The 23,327-nt window shown below is 37.2% G+C and overlaps 4 protein-coding genes across 4 annotated transcripts; 1 reads left to right on the forward strand and 3 right to left on the reverse strand.

The window, feature by feature from the left end:
• Positions 1-4,829: 4,829 nt before the first annotated feature.
• Positions 4,830-8,152, forward strand: CBG07642 (the record flags this gene model as incomplete). Its single annotated transcript, XM_002645846.1, has 11 exons — positions 4,830-4,900; positions 4,947-5,071; positions 6,545-6,663; positions 6,711-6,824; positions 6,879-7,019; positions 7,066-7,368; positions 7,415-7,500; positions 7,600-7,726; positions 7,773-7,867; positions 7,918-8,050; positions 8,105-8,152. 11 exons carry the CDS (start codon positions 4,830-4,832, stop codon positions 8,150-8,152), a joined length of 1,362 nt encoding a protein of 453 aa, XP_002645892.1.
• Positions 8,153-8,768: 616 nt separating this feature from the next.
• Positions 8,769-11,489, reverse strand: Cbr-dsc-1 (the record flags this gene model as incomplete). The annotated part of the gene is made up of 5 exons (XM_002645845.1): positions 8,769-8,840; positions 8,900-9,088; positions 10,071-10,258; positions 10,955-11,023; positions 11,072-11,489. The coding sequence occupies 5 exons, from the start codon at positions 11,487-11,489 to the stop codon at positions 8,769-8,771; spliced, it is 936 nt and encodes a 311-aa protein (XP_002645891.1).
• Positions 11,490-14,249: 2,760 nt separating this feature from the next.
• Positions 14,250-18,235, reverse strand: CBG07640 (the record flags this gene model as incomplete). Its single annotated transcript, XM_002645844.1, has 8 exons — positions 14,250-14,388; positions 14,436-14,617; positions 14,771-15,030; positions 15,536-15,710; positions 16,068-16,176; positions 16,223-16,491; positions 17,922-18,080; positions 18,143-18,235. The coding sequence occupies 8 exons, from the start codon at positions 18,233-18,235 to the stop codon at positions 14,250-14,252; spliced, it is 1,386 nt and encodes a 461-aa protein (XP_002645890.1).
• Positions 18,236-19,749: 1,514 nt separating this feature from the next.
• Positions 19,750-23,300, reverse strand: Cbr-mam-6 (the record flags this gene model as incomplete). The annotated part of the gene is made up of 11 exons (XM_045240495.1): positions 19,750-19,854; positions 19,903-19,981; positions 20,104-20,266; positions 20,317-20,475; positions 21,644-21,755; positions 21,801-21,909; positions 22,166-22,319; positions 22,796-22,911; positions 22,956-23,094; positions 23,140-23,205; positions 23,252-23,300. The coding sequence occupies 11 exons, from the start codon at positions 23,298-23,300 to the stop codon at positions 19,750-19,752; spliced, it is 1,251 nt and encodes a 416-aa protein (XP_045093480.1).
• Positions 23,301-23,327: the final 27 nt, after the last annotated feature.

Below are 23,327 nucleotides of genomic sequence, written 5' to 3' on the forward strand. Positions count from 1 at the left end.
AAGGAAAAGACAGCAGTGGGAGACTGAAGTGGGTGAATTATTTCCACGCAATGCACTGAATTTCGATGTTTTCATTAATCTTTGAGTATTTGCGGGGAACCTATATAGTTCGTGGTGGGAATATGTGTCAGTAGCGTAATTTGAGATGACGAGAATATCTTTTTTGTACAATTTTCAACTTTTACTTCAAACTCTGGATGTTTCATAGCGTTTCATGATGATCTTCATGCCGAAATGTTGACGTTTCCATTGCTGGATACATAATACTTAAACATTGGGAATTTTGAAAATTTTCAACTATTAGGAACTTGAATAGTTTATATCAAGTTTCCGATCACTATTAAAACTTTGGCCGGTGTGAAACAGACCTAGACTTCAAACTTTGCTTTCCCAAATTTTTTGATAATTCGTAGCTGTTTAGCTATTTTCCGATTTTTGAAATACACCCTTTTTTGGTCCATATTGTACTGAAAACGTGAAAAAAAAACTCGCGTCTCTCAAAAATTGGCAGAAAAACTAGGAAGTTTCGAAAAATTTTGTGAACTCAGAGATTTTAATATAGGTATTTCTTTCATATAACATTTTCGAAGGAATCGGAAACTGGACAGCCATTCTCTAGACTTCTGAAAGTGGTAAAAATCAACTGAATACCACGATGTTTTATCTTATCGACGGGTACTGTAATTTGTAAAATGAAATTTTTCAATTACCTTTTCACATCAGACAACATTGATTTCAATATAACCTCCAATTCATTTTCGAAAACCAAATCAATGGTTCAATCTAGACTTCTGGTCTCAAATTTTTCTCTCAAGGCTTCATCTTGTTTCATTTTGAATGCATTCATCTCTTTTTTATCTCTTCCACTTCTCAAAAGTCCATCCAGAACATCTCATCCGTTTGACTTCCCTATATCTCGAAATATGATCTTTGTGAAAACAGATCTGACAAGTTCAATGGAACATACTTCTTCTGACTATTTTTTGAAATTTTAGATCCCAAGTCGCACATTTCAAAAAGCCAATTCTTATCAGATACCCCTAGCTTCAAAAAAAAACGCTTCAAAGATTATAAATCAACTTTTTTCCGAATCTTCCTTTGTTGTTTTCTTTCCTCTTTTTTTTAATGTTTCCTATTCAAGAAGTCTTTGTTATCTGTTTATTTTATCGCCGGATTTGGATTCTCATTCCGTTTTTTGTGCTCATCTGTTTTTCTTTTTGTATCAAAGTTGTTGTAAGATTTGTAAGAAAACGCTTTCATTGCCTTGCGATTACCTCTAATTTGCCAGCAAAGAATTTGTCTCTTTTCTCGTTTTTCTTTTTTTCAGTTGATTGTTTTTTTTCTTTTTCCTTGAACGAAATTCAATTTTCGAAATTCCAATGAAAACACGCACTCCACTTTCTGAACGAGATGGTTTCCTCTTTCCACTATTGTTTTCGTCCCCAAATCAAATTGACCTATCCTATCTGCAACAAAAAGTACATTTCTTGAATGCTACGAGATGCTCCATATTATTTGTCCCGTGTTGTTTCCTTATTTTCTTCCCGGATCAAAACCTTCCGTGTTAGGAATAATTTCCAATTCTCAAGAGTACACCCCGTCGGAATTTTCGGCTCGAAACGTTTTTAGGCGGAGAATGTAGAAGCGAGTGGTGCGAATATGTTATGTTACGAACAAAAAAAGTTCGGGTGTCTTTTTCATCTCTTCATTTGTTTTCTGTCCAGCAGTTTTAGTGAATGTGAAGACTCTAATTAGTTTCCAAAACATCTCGCCTCAAATTGCTTCCTTCTTTTTTCTACAATTCAAATTGCACATTCTTGAGCATGAACCCTATTTTGGGGGCAATCTAACTTATTCATTGGAAGGCTGTGTCTGAAAAGAAGGACTACCTATTATCCTTCTTTTTGTTATCCTTTTTTCTTCCACCTGTTTTCCAATAAAGTGTCAAAAAGCCTAAAAAACAAAGAATTGCTCATTTTCAGTTTTTATTTAGATGTCGCCAACTGATCCATGGATTCTAGTATCCTTTAGTACACCCATCCGAAATTGTCAAAGTTTCTATTTATAAACTCCATGAGCGAGAAAAAATACACAGAAGAGAACACGGCTTCGTTGTGTTTCTCTGAAATTCAATTACTCGGTCAAGGAATTGATAGTTTCAAACATCATACCCCATCGTCATAGCTGTTCTGGGAAACCCCCCCCCCCCCCCCCCATAATTAAGAAATGATATTGTCGCGCGTTTCCAGCTACTAATTTGTTTTTTGTCAGATTTAATCATAGTAACTGAGTCTGGCATTAGATTTTTGGGATTTTGCGGTGTATATTGATTTGTTATTTGATCTAAGAACGTAATCAGAGCTATAAACAGTTGCTGATTGATCAAAAACCAAACAATTTTATAAACATTTTGTTTTATTTTGTGTTTTAGTTGCCTACCAATCTTTGATTCTCAAAATTGCTTTATTTCGCCACAATTAAAGGATCTTCAACTGTCGAAATCGGTTGTAAAACTTGTTTCGAAAGTTCAGTTTATGGTGTTTTTACTTTCCTTCTCATTTCTCACGTTGTCACCTACCGTACCTCCTATTTAAGAGTAGTCTTGATGGCTCAAAAACTTTTCATCGAAAACAACGGCCCACACGCTGAAAATTTATTTTTTTAAAGTCTTTTTTATTTTCTTTTTCTTTTTTAGTTTTTTCCATCTTTCTGAAAAAAACATGGTTGGTGGCGAATTTCGCCTTCGTCGTTTTTCCTCACACCAGACGCCACCGGTTTGTAAGAAAAGAAAGGAAAAGAAAGTGGAAAGGAAAACAAACTGAAATAAAAAGGAAAGATGGAAAAAAGAATCCTGGAAATCTTAAAAAACGAGAAGAGATATTAGGTTCCCATTTCAAAAGAGCTGTTATTTAGGACGGTTATTTGTGAGGATTCTAGTGGTCCAGACTCTGAAATGGATCCCTGGCAAGTAGTCCCCGAACTCTCTATTTTAAGTTTTGAATTTCTAAAAGAATTAATTTTCAATTAAAAATGTCAGTTGTCGAGCAATTTGATGATTTACATTTAACATAGAGAGTCCATTTGTTTCAAAAGAGCAACAACCAATGGAATAAACATTTGAACCCAACAGCTGTCGTGTTCTCTCACTTGTCTATTGGACAAGGCCTTTGACAAAAAGTTCAGTTTAATTCTAGAGTTCCCCTCCCTCTCTTTTCAAATAAAAATTCCAACCGTACCAATTGGTTCTCCCTCAATTCCAATTGGTGTTTGAGCCTCTTCTTGTCGCCAACTCGAGTTTCATTTTTATTGCTGTAGTTGTGAATGCCTAGTTTTGAGCGAAATTAGAATCATTCTAGAAGCTTTCTGATGAGTGTAGTTTGTTTCTTTTTGTCTTTTTGAGACCCCACAACACCCCGAAAGGAGGTATAGAGGAACCATGAGACCCATATGATCTGGCAGTTGAGGCGTGTAATCCTTTCTTCCCCCTTCACCACTTCAAAATACTTTGAAGTTTTTTTTAGGAAGAGACAGAAACCGAAAAAAGGGAGGAGACAAAACCGGAGGCTATGTATTCCAGTTCCGTGCTCTTTGTGCCATTTTCAATTCTATTTTGGGGGGTGGGCGTGAGGGCAGGCAAAAAACTTGTTCTCTTTTTTCAAGTAGGTTATCTATAGGTTTTGTTACGCATAACTTTTTTGTTGGGTCCGAATTTTCGAACGTATACAGTTTAAAATGTTACGGATATCATGATTAACATTTTATCAGTTTACAACTTTTCAATATCTTTCACAAGAACTGAGATAAATTGGCTCAATGTTAAAATTAAGGAAGCTCGTTTATTACAGGGTGGACGGTACCTGGAATTGAACTATTCTTGTATAAGCTATAAAATAAGATTTTCGCTGACTTGATTCTCGATTTTCGATATATGTTCTTTTATATTATTTAGAGCTTCTAACTCAAAAAAAAGTTATTTCACTTCAGAAATCTTCCTGACTGTATATGACACTTTTGCTTGCCAACTAGTTGTGTTTAACCCCTCGACTGCTTATATACATCGAGATCACCTCTACTGCTCAAGTTCTTACAGTAGTGCTCAGGTAACCAAAATGCACTTTTCAATTTGTTAGATACTGTAGCACATTATTTCGAATGACCAAATTTTCAAATGTCAACTTCCGACCGGACTGAAGCTCCGACCTTAACCTGACCAATATCTGTTCAAAAGCCAAACTTCTATAACTTCTGATTAGAATTTACTAGCCGACAGCCGACATTAGATTCCACTTGTTACCTGTTTCTATTTAATATCATGATTCCTAATTCTCAAGTTTTCACTGGGCCTTACCCAACTCTTGCTTACAAATGAAAAACATCGCTCACTAGATCCTTTGAAAATCTTTTCAAAAATCTGGAAAACCATGGAAAGCTCTGCTGCTCTTTGTTTTCTCACAGATCTCAATGGTGCTACTACTAACGGCTCAATTTTCATTCAGGGTCGGTCGACCCCGCACAATTACTTGTTTTATTCACTCTTTTTTGCTCTTCTTTTTTCTTCTTGTCACTAAAATAAAAATAGTTTTTTTTCCTCCCCTCCCTTCCTCAACCCATCGTTTCCGACACTCCTTTGCTCCGGCGAGGAAGCATCCTTCTCTGCCTTTTTTCTCCACCCATCTTCGGACACCGCTTCGTTTGCCATCACGACTATGAACTCGACGTGTGTTATTGTCACTTCCAGTGTCATATTCCACTACTCTCGCTTTTTATTCGTTTTCCCAAACATCGAAAATGAATTCTAACAAACGTCATTCCAGAAACTTGTTGCCCCAATGACAAGTATCATACAAACCGAGTATGAGGCCTGTGAAAAGTTGAAAGCTCAGAACAACTCCTACACTGGGTATGTTCTAAAAACAACTATATGTTCACAGTTCTTCGTATTTCAGCAGCGGATGCTCAGTAGACTTCGACAGGTCGTTATGTTGGGCAAGTGCACGGTTAGGACAGCAGATGACCAGAGACTGCCCTTTCAAATTCTGCACTTCTATACCAGGATGCGAGGATATCAAAGGTAAGATACTAGACCATGAACTTAAGAAATTAGATTGCTGTAATCATTCTAGAAGCTACTGTATCCAGAAACAGTATCATTTTAGTCCAACAACGATGTAAATCTAGTCTTCATTAAACATGAAATTTAATTAAATTCAATCTTTACTTCTAGAAGCTTAGACCTAGTTTTTCTACGAATCGCTTGTAAGTTCGAAACTTCACTGATCCCAAAATAGCCTTTAAACCAATTCCCCTACTACTAAACAAAGGAAATGTTTTCAATTTCCTCTTGTTGATCTGTGATCTTTCTCTCTCGCAACACTTCAACGTCCTTGCTCTGGACTTTTCCTCCTTTTCAGTTTTTTTGCCATAAGCACTGTCATCCATCCAAACTGATCTGGGTCATTTATAAAAATGCATCAGGAACCCGCTACAGTTACTGGGAACACACGTCAAACCACGAAATGCGTTGCCTTTTCATTTTTAAGCCGATGGATTCTTAAAAATTCGGAAAAGAAGCGTTTTTCGCCTCTTTCTGTGGTGATACTTTTATCTCAGTCATTCATCAAACTCGACGCCAACGCCTCGATGCTTCCGGAGCGGCAGCTCTAGTGCGAAAAACAAAAAAAAACACGCAACACTCAAAACTTTTTCCTCTCGCTTATTTTCCGTTTTTTCTGACGTGCTCTCTTCTTTTGGAATTTTGTACAACAATTGTGTAAGAGAGGCAGAATTTTGAAAATACAAGGGGAGAGGAAGAACAAAGAAGCGGCACGCGCGAACATAATTCTTGAATACATGACTAGTAAACTATGGTAATTCCCTGAAGAAACACAGAAACTATTGTTGCGTTACGCAAACCGCAAAAAAAAGAGGAAGTGAGTTTAATGTGGGTAAGAGGGAAAAGTAGTGGTCTTGAGGCTCAAGAGGGTCACAAATGGGGGCATAATGATACCAATAAATCTAGGGTGACTAGGACTAGAAGCGCGGCTCAAAACAATACATTCTTGATGAAAAGAGGTGACAAGGATTCTTGAAAAACCGCTATATATAAATACAGTACAGTTATATATAAATACAGTACGCTATATATAAATACAGTAATTTCAGGAGTCTGCAAGCAGCTAAGTTTCCAATCAATTTGAAAATTGTTGAGGCTGTAAAACAGTCCTAAACTGAAAACTGGTTTCCCTTTTTACTAAAAAAGGTGAAAACGTATCTTTCAGAAATCGGCAAAAAAACTGAAAAAAGGGATTTTTCAAAATTTTGGGAATCTAAAGTTTTCAATTCAAGTCCGTTGTACACCCTCCAAAATTTCAAAGTGATCGGATCTTGAGAGCCGAGCTTCGAACTCCTGAAAATGGTCGAAATGACCGACGTCCAACTGAAAAACACCTTATTGTATACCTTATTGACCGGTACTGTACAAAATGTAGATTATACAGAAACAATACAAGTCACAAACATTTCTTTTTCATTTCAATAATTTCAGAAAAGTACATGGTATCGAGAAATTGCAACAACCAGGGTGTATGGCAAGACACGAACTACACCATGTGCATCAAAGTAGCAGAAGAATACTCACAATGCTTATCAGGATTCTGTAGAGTTGTATGTATCTTTTACCTACACTAAAAAACCAAATAGCTAATGTTCAGTGTCCCGACTTTCTTCGAGATATGGTGATATCAGTGTCTTTAACGTTATCGATAGTCTCCGTGATATTACTCGTGGCAGCAATCATTTTATTCTCAGTTTTCGATTCTATTCAGGTATGCTGTCAAATGACGTAAATCAATTATGAGCTTCGTTTTTCTATTTTTCAGTGCCGGAGGTTATCTATTCATAAAAATCTGGCAACCGCTTTCGTGTTCCGATTCGCTGTTCTAGCGATTTGGACCATTGTACAATCCACCAACCTGTTCCAAGACTGCACTCGGTTTCATCCTCTACCGATATGGGACTTGGTAAAACTTGAAAATCCAACCATTGATTTTGAATATAAAATTACAGGAATGGATCTGCAAAACAATCCTATGGTTTGTTATCTATTTCCAAGTTGCATCCGTCATGTGGATGCTAATAGAGGGAGCATTCCTTTACAGTCGGTTTACTGTATTTGCGATGCGACACAGTGATGCACCATGGTCGCTGTATCTCGCTTGTGGATGGGGTTTTCCATTCGTGGTAGTCTCTGCTTGGACCATCGTCCACCAGTATAAGTCCAGTCAGCTCCCCAACTCCTTCTGCTGGGTACCGTATGCCCAGGGTAATCATTTGTGGATTCTGACAGGGACAATGGGAACCGCGTGGATTGTAAGTGCTTGATACCTTATAATTTGATAAATGTTTTTGGTTTCAGATGAATTTAATATTCCTGCTCATGATTGTTGTGATATTGGTTCAAAAGTTGAGAACAGAAAACTCGGCGGAATCCAAAAAGATTTGGTTAGTCCTTTGGTCCCATTCAAAAATCAAATCACTCAACTTAATGTGACATTTCCTGTCAAACCAGATCATTTCGAAAAACTCATAATATCTTTTCAGGAGAACAATAAAAGCAACGCTTCTGTTGGTGCCACTTCTCGGAGTTTCAAACATCCCTCTTTTTTATGAGCCCGAGCACCCGAGCTCTGTCTACATGCTCGGCTCAGCTATCTTACAGCATAGTCAGGTGAGAAACATGAGAGAAAGACACGAGTCAATATTTTGTTTTACAGGGAATCTTCATTGCGGTTCTCTACTGCTTCCTGAATAGTGAAATCCAAGGAGCACTGAAAAGACAGCTTTCAAAAGTGCCATTTGAATTTTTCAAGTGAGTTAATTAAAAAAATATTTCGCAAGCTGATTAAAATTTATTTCCAGATCTAGGAACCGTTTCGAAACTGAAAGAACCTATGTTCCGGAAACTCGAAATGCCACAAAAAACGGAGTACCTATGGAGGAGTTGAATGGAACCAAGAAAATCGAAAGTGAGAATATCGAGTCCCAGGAACAGGTAATTCCAATATACTAAAATTAAAAAAACCACAATCTGAATTATTCTTTTCAGGCTAACAGCAGTGACAAGCAAATATACTCGGTTCCCACGAAATCCTAAAAAAAATCAAAAAACCCAAAAAATGCTTCAAATAACTTTCATGTGATGTTCAATGACCTTCATTTCCAATCTCTCAACTTTTAGAACTTATTTGATAAATTTATCATGTTCTCCCTTAATACCAAACAAATCACTTTCCTTTTAAAACCACACCTTATTTGCCAAAAGAGCTTCTACGGGTTGCTACCCAACCAAATTTCCTTATGGCTCCACAGCGATTGATTCTTCTGATGATTCGTTTTTTTCCGACTATGTGAAAGTTCACTGATCTCTTCCAATGGTACTCATACTTATTCTAATAAATATTTTATCGATTTTTATTATTATTATGAATGAAATGACTAACACTGATATGGCAAATCTAGAATAAGCACATAAGACGAATTAATCCAAATAACAGAAATTAAAATAATATATATTATGGAATTTCAAAATAGAAAACACAAATAGGCATATAAGCTGTATAACAGTTACCGGAAAAATTTCTAATTCAATTTCTTGAGAAAGAATTGGAATCAAAAAGAGTTACAGAAAAAACCAAATAAAATGAGAAAAGGAAAAATAGGCATATATTAATTTTTAATTGAAAAAAAAAATTTGAAAAAATTGAAAACGCTCAGTCAAGGTTCTTCAAAAAGGCAGCGGTGGCATTGGACAATGGTGGCAATTGGAATTGATCATGGGAACCCTGAAAGAATTTTAATCATGAAAAATGGATTTTCGAAGAGAAATTCGCTAATTGCCAACCTGTTGTGCTGGATCTGGATATATACCTGGCATAGGCTTAACATCAGCTTCTTGGTTTGAGTGCCCGGCGAAGCATGGATAGTCAAACGACGTGTTTGGAGTATTTGAGAATGTCTCAGTGCTGCGGTTGTGATCCCTTTGACGGTGCTCCTTTCTTCGCCATTTGGCACGGCGGTTTTGGAACCAAACCTGGAAATTGCAGAAGTTTTTTTTCGTACTAGAATGTTAGGAACCAGTTGGGCCGTAGATTTGTAAGTCTATTTATTATTTGATTCGAAAACAAATTCCAGAGAACTTTTAGTTTATTTTTCAAAAAATTGTTTTTATTGACACTCGGTTTTTTACCTCGCACCGCAAAAATTCTGGGAGAAAAGATCAGCCCCGACTGTTGCAAGTATGTATATGTCAAACGATATAAAACGTTCTTTTTCAGCTATATTCTGGCTATTTTGACCATTTTCATGAGATTAGACTTTGGTAGTCAAGTTTGCAATCAGTTTGAAAGTTTAGGAGGGTGTAAAACAGACCTAGGCTAAAAACTTTGCATTTGCAAAAATGTTGATTTTTCAGGAAATCGGTAGATAGCTGAAAAACTAGGAATTTTCAGAAAATGCTATTATTTTCATTCAAAAATTCCGATTTTGGAATGACACCTGTTTTCCACGGTTTCCGTATAGAAACAGGATGTTCATGCAAGAAATTTGTGAAAATTCATATATCGAATTTTGGAATTGCATTACTCTCTAGTATCTTGTCATTGTTTCTACATATTCACAGCAATTTCTCAAACTCTCGCAATAGCGTCTTCTTCCCCCCCATTCACTTGTGACAAATAGTTGATCGTAAATTGCAACTCGAGAGTTGAGCGCACATGTGGATAGCATACGTCAGGGAGGAAATTCGACTACTGTAGGAGACTTGGTGGATCAACAATTATTTTATGACAGGTTGTATTTCATTTCAAGTTCTCGAAAAGTGGTTTTCTATCAGTTATCAACAAAAAATGAATTTTTGATCAGAAGCAGTGTTCTTCAGTCTAAATGGATCACGGATGTAATCTCTTCCTGAGCTGGTATTAAAAAATGATTTTTACCCTATCTTCTTATCATTTTTTTAGTGACGAGAAGAGAGAAGCCCTCGGATGTGTCATCGAATAAAAATCAAGGCTTACTGTGATGCGATCTTCAGGAATGTTGAGAAAATCAGCCATGTGACGCTTGGCTTTGTGGTCCGGGTAGTGTGACTCCTTGAATGAGTCTTCGAGGAATAAGGATTGGTGCTCTGTGAAATTGGTACGGAATCGCCGTTTTCCACCACACGATTGAGAGTTGCCACTCGACATTGCCGAAGATATAATGACTGAAAATATTTACTGAAGGTTGCTGACAAATAATTTTTTTTGAAATTTGTAAAAGGGACATGTCAAGTTAATTGTTAGAAGTTAATTGTTGTTGTTATTGTTAATACATCACAAGATACAAACAGTTTTTGGTAAAATTAAATTTATCAAATGCTATATACCGTGAAACCGAAGGGCACCCCAACTTTCAACTTTGAGCCAGTTTATCTTGGTTTCGAGATATTTAAAAAATGTCAACTGACAAATTGTTTATCATGATATCGCAAACATTTTATCAGTTGCCAATTTTTTTTCAAATCTCTGATAGGAACCGAGATAGTTAATCACAAACTTCACAGTGTGGGGGTCCATCTATTTCAGGTTTTACGGAATTGAATTCAAAAAATGTCACTGTTTGCAATTTTCATGAATAAATTTTTTGCTAGACTGTGACTATAGTTCACTCTTCTAAAAATTGCACTCATGAACGATTTCTTCAGGTCAGATATCAATACCTAATCCTCACCCACACCAGATTAATTTATTAACAATTGATCTGCTTCGGGTAATCCCTTTTACAAGTTTTAGTTGTAAAATAACCAAGTAAAAAGGATCGGGAGAGCAGATTTGTTAATCTTTTAAAAAGATTAGCAATCGTTGAAAAAATTCTAGGAACCTTTCAGAAAAAGAGAAAGAAAATGATTTTATTAGATTACCTGGATTTCCAATGGTTGGTGCAGATATCGAGCGAGAGCCATTATCGAAATATGAGCTGTCTGGAATCACTGAAAAATGAATAAATAATAAAACGTAGTTTAGTGATTTCAACTTACTCGAATTACCATAAGCATGAGACGAGAACAAATGCGGATCCTGAACACCAATATGATCGTACGGAGACAATGGTGGAAGTTGGCCCGAATCGTGTGCAGATGGGATTGTTGAAACCGTTGAAGGACAATTAAAATCCGATAAATAACGCTGATTCGACATTTGAATGTGGTTATGCAGAGCGAACCCGAGGTTATGGTAGTAGGAGGCGGGCAGTTCGTCGACCGCATGCTTTGAGTCGTCGCAGCTCCAACGACGTGCAAGATGTGGGACCAGATTGCGCGGCGGATCGAAGTGTTGAAGATCGAGAGAAGGTGAGTGCATCGGGAATTCGGGAGTATCGGGAATTTCAATTTTTGGTAGAGCCATTGGAAGATCCGGGAAATCGAAAACGTTGCTGAGGTTCGTGTTTGGATCCATGGTTGGGTCCGTTCTAAAAATTGAATATTTAGATATAAATAAAAATTTTATGTATTATGTATGATTTAACATCCCAAACAATAAAAAAAAGTTGCTCGCTTTTTATTTAGAACGCTTGCAGATTTGGCGTAGTAAGTTCTTTAGAATGAAATAATAAACCATGCGGAATTTCTCATTGAGAACCGTTTAAAAACAATTGAATCCGGATCAACTTTAAAGAAAACATTGATTTTTCTCAGAACTAAAGTTATTTTGAAGTCTCAATTTTTTTTCAAACAAGTATTTTGAAATTACAGTAGCTAAAAAAATAGAAACATAAAAAAAAGAAATGAAAATTAACCTCATTGACTTGGGACAAGAGAACTTGTGCTAGCCGAACAGCCAGAAAGAATAATCTTCTGCAAGAAGAAAAGCGGATCAGTAGTAAGGAGTACAAAATGATTTGTAGAATGAATAACTGATGTCTCCTGGATCGCCTTCCCTTTTATCATCCAATTAATCCCCTCTATTAATCTCTTCATTTCATGGCTACTCGCCGTCGCATTTCTGATAAAAATTCTCTGTGAATGCCATCCCGCTTTTTTTTGTTTCCACCCTCACATCTGAGATTAATTGAGGCGGATTAGTTAGTCAGATAGCACAAAAAATGTCAGTTTTCTCTTCCAGAGTGCACTAATCCCCAGCAACAAAGCGGGGCATCTCCTATGTTGCCGGTGGGGGTGGCTAGTGATTTTAGTGACCAAACGGAGAAGAGGTTAATCTTTTCGAATAATCTTTTACGAGATGATGAGAAAGTGAAACACTACAACAATGGTTCTAATCAGTTCATGAATCAAAATGTTTCGAGAAACTTTTAGTAAGCTGTAATTAATCTTTAAAAGAGCTGAAGGAAAGCATTGTAAATGTTCAAAAGACGGTTGAAAGAATAAACAGAAGCCGTGCGAAAACTTTCACTCTATGGTTATAGGTTCGACGTTCTCATGAACTTTCCTCATCGGTTTTCTCACTAACCCGGTTTGATGAAAAGATTTTAAATGGCCCAGACTGGATTTTTTCGGAAAAGTCGGAAAATCCTCCACTTTATGAATGGCAGACGGAGCATTTTTCGAGATTGTTGAAAAACGTGGAAAACGGTGAAATAGCTAAGTTCTCAAAAAACTTTTGGTTTCTTCTCAAAATAAGATAAGGAAATATTGATTGCAGTGCGTGAAATAAGCACTAAATCATAAAGTCACTTTCCAAATTTTAAAAAAGTCGATTTATTTAATTTCTCAAATCCTAATTAATTTTAAACTTAAAACGCGTAACATATCTCACATTTATTGCATGACCTCAATAATGAAAATATCAGAGCTTTCTGAAAATAACTAAATTTTAAATTCATTTATTTGTATTTGATTGCCACATTCCGATTGTGAACGAATAAGTGTTTGGTCAATTAATAAAATAAAACGACTTTTAAGTTAAAAAACTGAGAATTCACCTAAAAATGACTTCATCCTTTGATAAACCGACAGACAAAGTTTCGAGCTTCCCCCGATTTTTAAAATCGAATCTGAAAAATTTTTGCAATGTGTTGACTTTCCAAACCGTCGTTTTGTGAGTTAATGCTTCTTCTGTAGTTTTGAATAGCCACATTTTCTATCTTAATTGGTAAATAATTTCAGTTTCACGAACAAGGGAACCTCAACACCTTCTAAATTCAAATTTTCCGTTCTCCAGTTTCAGCCAGGTTACATCAGATTCGGTACCACAAATCACCTTTTCAGTGCTAAACAGCAATTGCAAAGTTTCAGAATATGAAATGCGTTGTAATATTCTTAAAAGTGAACGAAATTTCATAATTTAAACATTTTCTCGGAAAATTTATTTTTTTCAATTTTCGAAATTTTCCACGACTATAAAAATCTGGGTTTTCCAGGTGTTAAGGTTTCTTTGTAGAATTTTTTCTTGAGAGAATGTAACTACAGTACTCTACCAGCCTAATAATGTTTGGGCTCTCATACAAAAACCGAGCCGTATGTTCGAAAAAATTCATTGAGCTAACTGAAATCTTTAAAATCGTAGTCCAAATAATAAACGTTTTCATCAGAATCAAATTTCCTAAAAAATTGCCCTTGATCTCTCGTTTTAAAAATTTACTTTTGTCATTGTGTAGAATCCGGAAAACACTTTTACAAGATGTATGAATCTCGAATAGTTTTCAATAATATTACATTTTGTGATTTTGATGAAACCTTCCTGTTCAAAAGCTGATCATGAACCTGAATGAGGTTTTTGAAATAACTTCTGAAATTCCTGCAAACAAAAACAACTGTTCTATTTCACAATGATTCATTTTACAGAATTCTTTTTGATCACTGGCGATGAAAGAGACGAATATGAGAGAAAGGTGACTAGTGTTGCAAGAGTCGGGAGAGGTTCCTCGTTTGATTTACAGACATGAAACAAGAATTGATGTAGCAAAAATATGTGCAGCGGTTGCTACTGATAGCAAAATGGTTGATAAAGTGAACGCTTAGGCGGTAAAAGGCAAAAGGTTAGTATGACTAGTATTCGGTGGGGTTGAAAAATGAAAATCACTTTTTAGCATCGAGGAAAAAATTAACCGGAGTGTACATGGTGACAGAGATTTACGGGTTGTGTTTAGGGTTGGGGTGGCGGGGGTTTGGGTGCTGAATCGTGAAAGTTAGACTATCCTTTGGAAGAATTGACAAGATATAAAACAAGTATGATGCATGATGACAAAATGGAAAAACATTATTGACAAGTTTGAGATGTAGGACTTGAAGACATTTCAGTAGTGTCGGTATCCGTACTTTGAGATGAGAGGGCTGAGCTTGAAACGGTAATTTCTGGAGAGGGCGGAGGGTTGAGTTCAGAGCTGGCTAATGAATCGCTGGAAAACAGAAAAAAATGAGTTCAGTTTGATAGCTAGCAACATACACATCATTTTCCAATAAATGATCACTATCGGCCGCTCGAGGTTCTTGCCTGACAAGAAAGGATCCGTGTTCCAGTCCTGCTTGATTTTGGACAGTAGTACCCGATTGTTGCGAGCGACGTCTGAGACGGCGGAAAGCGTTACGAAGGAATCCAGAGATCGTTTGACGAGTGGTGTTGAGCAGCTGGAAATCATCGGGTTGGAAAACGGGAAATTATATTAATCAGAAAGAAAATTATTGTTTTTTGTTGTCTGATAACTTTGTTCCTTTAAGAAATTCGATTAATAAGACATCTGTTCTACCAGGAACTGGAAGGAAATAAAGTAAAACTCTTACCACGATATCCTGATCGACCAATGCTTCCTGAGAGCTCCACAAGTCCAGCATCGGTCCAGACGGAACCGGGAGCTCGTCAAATCCCGACTGATCGTGAGAATGACTGTATAAGGCGAGTGAATCGTTTGGGGCTTGTGACGTGCTGGCCAAGTCGCTTGCCGAACACTCGCTGTCCGAGTCGGATCCGATTTTCCTCTTGCACAGAGGACAAATCTTGCGTGTTTGCGTCAACCACACGTCGATGCAGTTGCAATGGAATACTAAAAAAAAAAAGGACTTGAATCCAAGTCTTACTGTAGTGATATACAGTTTCGGTCTGCAAGATATACAAAGCTAAGCTTCAGTTGTTTTTTATCATTTTGACGATCTTGCGGAGTCTAGAGCTCGGCTGTCAAGTTCAATCATTCTGAAAATTTCAGATAGTAAAATAGACCTAAATTGGAAACTTTGCATTCACAGATTTTTTTGAAAATTCCTAGTTTTTCAGCTGATTTCTGAAAAACGCCTCTCCTTCACCTATTTTTGTACTGAAAACTTGAAAAAAAGGTTTTCTTCAGAAATCAGCAAATTGCTGAAAAACTACTAAGGATTTTGGAAAAATCTTCGTAAATGCAAAATTTTCAATCTAGGCCTGTTTCACACCCTCCAAAATTTTCAAAGTGGTCAGGACAGCCGAGCTCCAGACTCCTTTGTATATGGCCAAAATCATTTGAAAATCAAGTTTCTGAATATCTCATGGACCATTACTGTATATTGTCCTCTTACCATGCCTACACGGCAAATGACGAAGCTTTTCTCCAGGAGCAAAGCTCTCCAGACAAATGGCACACGTGTCCGGATCATCACCTAATCGATATTTCTTGACTGGAATCTTCTTGAGATTCCGTTTCGAAAGACGTCTCTTGTTCAACTTCCTCCTTTCCACACAAGCACGGACGCACTGAATAATTTGAGATTAGTTAAAGTAATTTCTCCAGTCCAAAAGAACATGGGAATGTGACTAAACCTGACAAATAAGGTTAGTCACCCAATCTATGCAATGGGGTAGAGGAAGCCCTCTCTTACCAGGATGAGAAGGTCGAGCATTTTTTTGTGCTTTTTTTCAATTTTTTGGAAATTGTTTGAATTCTTGAAATCAAAGAAAAATTTAAAAATGGTTTTTCATCCCTGAAGGCGGAGAAATTTTTATTGTAATGTGTTAGAACCTCGATCAATGTTGACGTCAAGACCTTCGATTGCCCTCCGCCACCAAGATTTATATCCCCCAACCCGAGCATTTCGCTCGATTTCAACTCACCAGTGTAATAAGGAAAAGAGCGAAGCAGAACACAATAACCACAAGAAATGGAATCAAATAGCGAAACAGCTCATAGTAGCCTGGATCGATGCGAACGCGTAGGCGATATCTGAAATGATAGGTTTTGATGAGTAAGATGGCCTTTTTTAAATTACCCCGCCGCATCCGAATACTTCTTCACAATTTCTTCTTTGCACGCATGAGAAATCATTAGAACCGGTAAGTAGACTTTGTCACGTAGTTCGGTACCTTCCATGGAAATTGGATCCTGCCCCGGATAATTGTAGAAAATCACTAATCGAAATGGATATGTCGAGTTTTGGACCATAAACGCCTGATGTGAAAACTTGCACGGGTGGGCATAGTTACTACGGGAGACGAATGCAAACAGATTGTGGCATTTTGTGGTGTGGTTTTGGGATATCTGAAAAAAATGAAAATGAAAATTTTGAGTGATTAAACTTAAGTCGTTTTAAGGAGAGCATGTGAAATTCTTATGAATCACCGTTAGCCTGAGAAAAGGAAAAAAGGTGGAGACAGACGCGAACAAAAAAGAATCAGTTCCTGGTGGTAAATTGATTATGCCATACTGATCCTGCCAGGAACTTTGATTTCCATACTGACCCTTCCGCCTCACCGATTTCGGTGAACAGATGAAAATAATATTCGTCTCTCTTTCTCTAGACTGTCTGGGAACTGGTTTTGTGACTTTTCGACAACCCCGAGAGTCAAAAATGCCAAAGCACATGTGATGCGTTTCCGGTTTTAGATGGTTCACAAGGGGATAATAGAATTATTATTACAGGGTTAGATGATTGAAAAGTTCCGGAAAATTATGAAAATGATTGGAAGAGTTTGTGTTCATAAAATACCTATATATTCTTAAAATGAAAATTGTTCAGATTGAGAAAGATTTTGATTCGAATAACTAGCCAGATATGTCTACGAAGGGTACTCATTACTGTCTACGAAAACAAAAATTCCCTAATGAAGCTGATGCTTGAAAATCTCACTCTTACTAGATCGTGATTTTGGCTGAGCACAGAAAAAGAAAATAATTCAATATGGTCGAGTCAGCGAATCCTTTTCGTTTTTTTTTCTGCTTCTGTTCATTTCATCCAACCACGCGTTGTAAAGAGACTGCAGAGAATTAATCTAACAAAAACCAATGGATTTTGGTTTAAAATTTTTTCAGAGCCAACGGTTATGGCCCACTTGCCATTTTTGATGAAGATTGGGCAGTGCAAGAAATTTTATGGTTTTTTTTGTATACCACGGACTATACGAGCTGCTAAAGCTATCCGTTCTGAGAAAGCGATGGTTTCGGAATCGAATTGTATATGAGAAGTATATCATTTTTCATTTTTTGAAGAAATTGCTGGAACTACACGTCATGTTTTGGGGCTGAAATTTGAGTACGACTTCTGTTTGGTATCAAGAAGATCGAAAAAATGGCGCGTTGTTCTCTTTGTCAAATTTTTGAACCCAGAAACGGGCGATTTCCAAGTATTCAGACAACGGAGAATTAAGAACATGAATTTTTTCGATCGATCTTGTAAATAACTTGAGCTACACGAACGTCGCCGGCGACTTCTAATCAAAAATTAATCAGGTTACGGATAAGGTTGCTACTAAAACAGGCCGAACTCCGACGAACTTATGAAAAGGCTCCGGTAGTATTTCAACTTTCAAATTGTGTCCAAAATCTGATTAAAGCCAACCGTTTTGCGCGAATTCCAACCAGAACATCACCAACATCTGTCCAAAAGCCAAATACCTCTTAACACCAAAAGTTACAAACCGCTATCCAAGTAATTTGCCCAGTCAAAATTTTTCTGATAACAAGAAACTCACCCTAATTGGTCCACAAGCGTCGGCTGGCTCGACACCAACTCCACAGCCCAAGTTATTCTCGCTGATGATGAATTCGCCGACATCCAAACCGAAGTTTCCACCTGTCGCCGCACATTTATGCACTAATTCTTCTTCGCCGAATGATGATGTCATTCTCATCTGGAAATTTCCAGAATTAATGAGAAATTTCAGAATTAACTATATTAGTTCCTTAAACTCACAACGTCGACCACATATTGAGCACTGCATTGATAAACTCCAAAGAAGACCAGTAAACTGACACTTTGTAATGCATTCCGTCCTTTTTTTGACATACCAACTGAAAATGAGTGGGAGGTTTTTGTTTCGTGAAATTCGTGGAAAAGGGAGTAGCGTTATCAGCGATTTGTAGTATAATTATCAGTGGAAAATTGAGGAAAAACTACGAAAAAGAAAAAAGACAAAAGAAAAAGTAAGAGCGGAGGCTGGGCAAGGAAGACACACCAACCAAAAAAATCAATAATAACGGAGGAATGCGCAGTCGCTCTATTTGTGTGTGTGTATGAGGGGCCGAGAGATAAACACACATACAATAACAAAACGAATTGTAAGAAAACGAACGCCCATAATGAGCGGTTCTGTCTACGGGGTTTGGTACACTTGGGCCGAGGGTCACCCCCCGTCAGCTGATTATAATGCAAGTGCGCCCCGCCGAGTGTGTTTTCGGAACCACATGACGTAGTGGACGAATGTTTCGGCGTGGACTACTATGCTGCGCGCGCCCCTCTCACACACATATGCCTTGCGTCGTATTGGACTGATGTACCCAATTGAAACAGGAAGGACAACGTTGTTATTTTTGCTGCTACTGACGAGAATCAATTTGAGAAGAGCGGAATTAGGAGAAGAAATGAAAGTCATAAACTGAAAAAAAAGGAGAAATGAATTGAAAAAAATATAGGAAAAATGGGCGAAATGTTCTTTTGGTCGGCGAAACTTGTTCCGAAATGGTGAGAGAAAATGAGAAACGTTCTGAGAATATTTTTTTCAGGAGAAGAAAAGTTGTTATTCTATGAGAAAGATTGAATTTTTGAGTTGTTTTGAATATATTTTTATTTCTTCATCGTAAAGTTCTATTTACAGACATTTGAGTTTTTTATTTTGCGATAAGCAGGCGCGTACATTTCAAAAACATACACCTTAGCAAACAGTCAGCAATTTAGTTAAACGAAGTATCAGAAAATCTATAATAGAAAATTCGGGGTACCACGCAATCTAATTTCCGAATCTGGTTAGTCACAAGTGCCACTCTGAACCAAGCCCTCGGATTTGATCATATTAATCCGACGATGCCCTTTTGTTAGCCAGAAAAAGAGCATGAAGATCAAAAGGAACCAAACCGACAGAAAAATGAATGATTCATGGGTCTTATCTTCTCTCTATTCAACCGAAAATATTTCTCTCTGCAAGAGAGAGAATATTCCTATCTAAAAACCCAAAAACAGAACAAAACAGGAAGAAATAACTGAATAACAGAGCGATAACATTTGAATATCGATTCTCGGTATTGTTAACTATAATATGACGGAACATGTTTTTTTTTCAAAAATTTTTAGAGAAATTAGTCATTGGGCAACGACGAGGGAAAAAATTCGTGTGTTTTATTTGTTTACATTGTAAAAGGAATATATTTATACAATTTGTTTGAATATGAAGAGCACGGTGCACTTTAGAGCTGTGTAGCGGTTCCAGAAACAAGTAACCAGTTCAAAAAAGAAAATAGAATTATTTACTCAAACGACACATAAAAATATATAAAGAAAATATATTTAGAAGTACACACTTCAGATCAAAAATCGCAAGCTGAAGCACTTGTTAGCGGATCAAACAAGTCTATCTGGTCGAGGCCAAAATAGGAGAACTTATTACGAAGGTTTCGTACGGAGAAGTCGATCTGAAAAAAACCAATTCAAAGGACAAGTTGGAGTCTCGTGTTACTCACGGTTCCATTCACGGACAGGAAAACTCGTTTGCATTGCCATTCTTGAGAAAATCGGTCAACCGAAGTGACATTGTACAATCTGAAGTTTAATTTTTTTTTGAAATGAAAGAGAGACTTCTGTAAAGATGATATCTTGCCCAAATCTCGCAAGATCCAACACATTACACCCCATAAAGTGCTAATTCAAAGAAGAAGTCTTACACTAGTTTCTCTTTTGAATCATCTGGTCTTAAAATGACTTCAAAGTCAGTTCCGATGGATTCCGAGAAATAGCAGAACTGCAAACCATAAGTTCTTGGAATTTGAAGTTTTCCAAGAGACAGTGTTGCATCACCAGGTCCATTTACATATCCAAATTCTCCCTCTGAACAATTTGCATCAAGTTGGAAAGAGGATCAAAGAGCAAGAACTCACCGAGAGGTTTCAAAATGCCAGTGGGCTTTGGTCCAACTGCTTCATCACTAATCTCCCATTTCTTTCCCAGTTTTTTCAAGCAGTCGCCAGTGTCAAAGTCACATTTCATTGCGTTGCACACGGACTTTGTGACATTTTGAAGTGTCGGTATGTGGGGGACTGAAAGTTTGAAGGTTTTTTTTCGGAAAATGGGAAGGCTGATCTTTAAACGAGTTCTTAGCTATATCCGCTAATTTTATGGCATTGGGTTGGAAGGAAAGTAACTGTCCATTTTTTGATTCGTGAATAACACAAAAGCAAAAATTATCCAAAAGTGACAGTATGCACCGTCGGTCCATGACATGTTGACAAAATTCAGGCAACTTGTGGATACCATACCTTCAACAGCCAGCTGGCTGCGACTCAAAGTATTTTTTGAGTCCAGATTTTATCTCAACTTCAGTGTTAAATTATTTCCCTCCAGATGACGTTGCATATCTCCTAATAATCAATAATGAAAGGGACAAATCAGAAGTTAGAAGTGCGTAAAGGAGGAACGTCCAGCTAAAGCGGCCCAGGTCTTACTTGACTTACCGTGGAACATAGGTTCTCGAGTTATTTAATGAAACTCAATTCAGTCCTACTTTAGATGGACGGCTCTTCACTTTCCTTAAACTCCAGACTTGACCGTTTTATTATTGGCTATTTGGAGATATTCAACGTCATCTGGAAGGAAAATAATTTTACACTGTCGCTGAGAAAAAAAAACGTTCGGGAAGGTATACTTTGATTTCACGGCCCAGCTGGCTTTTGGAGGTACGGTATCCACAAGTTGCCTGAATGTTGTCAACATGTCGTGGACCACGACCGTGCATACTGTCAATCTTGGATAATTTTTGCTTTTGTGTTATTCACGAATCAAAAAATGGACATTTACTTTCCTTCCAACCTAATAATTAAGAGCATGTAATGACTGTTTTAAGTGAATTCCAGTAAGGTATATTTCTAAATTTTGGCTTGAATGATCCTGAACAACTAGGAATGTGTTTTTCTGATTGCAGCCTATTTTGTTGATTGTATTAGCCAGACACCTTACTGACTTTTGTCTAGGAAAATAAATGTTCGGAGCCTCGAAGTTTAGGGCACATAATGCGACTTTTTTTTCATAATTTTGTCTTTAACTTCTGACAGTTAAGATGTCCCGGTCTAAAAAATGAATCCTGAAAAAAGAGTTGGATCAACGATTTTATGTATTTCCGCGAGTTTGGCTTTGAAATTCAAAACAACCCCATCCAACTATCGCGAAATCGAGAAAAAAAAACAAAAGCGATTTCTCACGTTAACTTACTCATTTGACACTGATAAATCGCCGTTGTATTATATGAAATATCGTCGATGGCGGCTGCTCCCCCTTGAACTCCAAATGCATCAAGCGTGAAACCGTATGCCTCAATGACTATCTGAGAATCCATAATTATGATTTTTCAAGTAACAACAGTTTTCACCTCGAACATTGTCAGAACACTTCCAGGAATCACAACTACCGCTGATTTTTCTGGTTTTCGTTTCACCGGGTCACTACACCAAGAGTAGTATCGTCGTCGAGATGGGGGTCTAAGCAGAAGAGTTAGTTTTGAAAAACTGGCTTTCGGTCAAAAATGATAAACCATTTAAGGCTTCCATTTCGGTCGGTCGAAAATCGTCGACCGCCGACCGACAGCCGAGCTGAACTTTAGTGAATAGTTTTTCGTGAAATACAATGCAATAAACGCAAACACTCTTTAGCATGTTGACGCGCAAATGCACGAAAACGGTCAGCGGGGTCGGTGGTCGGTCGGTCGGCTGAATTTCCCGGCGGAATGGACATTACCTGATGCAAACTCTAATCTTTACTCCTGGAGACGTCCAATGTCGAAAGCGAACTATTCCATCTCCTTGCTGGCACTGTATTGGATCACTAACTAACATTGCAGAATACATCTCCGGCAGTTTTTGTTGAACACCAACCAACAAGAAAAATCCATCTGAATACAAAAACAAGTTAGTATACAGTAAACTCCCTAACAGAAAGGCCGCTTAACTTTCAACTTTGAGTCAATTTATCACAGTTCTTTTGATAGGTATCAATTTCAAATACTGTCCGTAGTATTTGAGGAGAAACTGGATCGAATAGGATTGAATAGGATGTATTTATTGCGAGTTGGTAGTTAAGAAATCAAGCATATCACAAAAAGCGATGACCATTCTTATATAGGATTTCAAATATAAACATAAAAGGAATTTAATCATAACCATCATAACAAAAAAGAAAACATCATCGATGTCTCATCTTTATGTATCTTTGACGTCGACATCGACGTTGACAATCAAAAAGTAGTCAACTGACAAAATATGTTTTATACTATTTCAAGCATTTTGTTTGTTGACCACTTTTTGATACCTTCAGAGAAAATGAGATATATGGGCTCAACGTTGACCTAGAAATAAAAATTTGGATTACCTGGCTTGTCACTAGTCATAAAGGCACTCTCTCCAGAACGTCCCCATGCTCCACGCATTCTGATGAAATCCAACTCATCTCCAGTTCCAAAGCAACCATTTTTCTCGTTGTGCCACCTAAGAATAATTCTGTAATAGTGATAAAAATCACTTTTTCAAACCTGCATGCTCTTGTAAAAAAGGAATCAAAGTCATGGCATTCCAAATCGCACGGGCATTGAATTACCACATCTCCAAATGGTGATCCCTCTTTGAACATTGGGAAAATGATATCCACATCTGTATGACCTCCAAGCATTTCTAAAATCGTACCATTTTGGAAAGAAAAATCTGAAACTTGTCAACTTCTCAATCTTGGCACTTCGGCACTGAAGTAAGCAGCATCAATTAGTTGGCTTGTGGGACATTGACCTAAAACTTATAAATAACACAAAAATATTGAGGAGCGTGAACTTACTATAAACTGAATAACTTTTGGAGAACAGTACAATAATGAAGAAAATCATGGAAAGTTTTTTATTCGGATAGAATGA

This window comes from Caenorhabditis briggsae (assembly GCF_000004555.2).
Source record: "Caenorhabditis briggsae complete genome, chrX, whole genome shotgun sequence".
Taxonomy (NCBI): Eukaryota; Metazoa; Nematoda; class Chromadorea; order Rhabditida; family Rhabditidae; genus Caenorhabditis; species Caenorhabditis briggsae.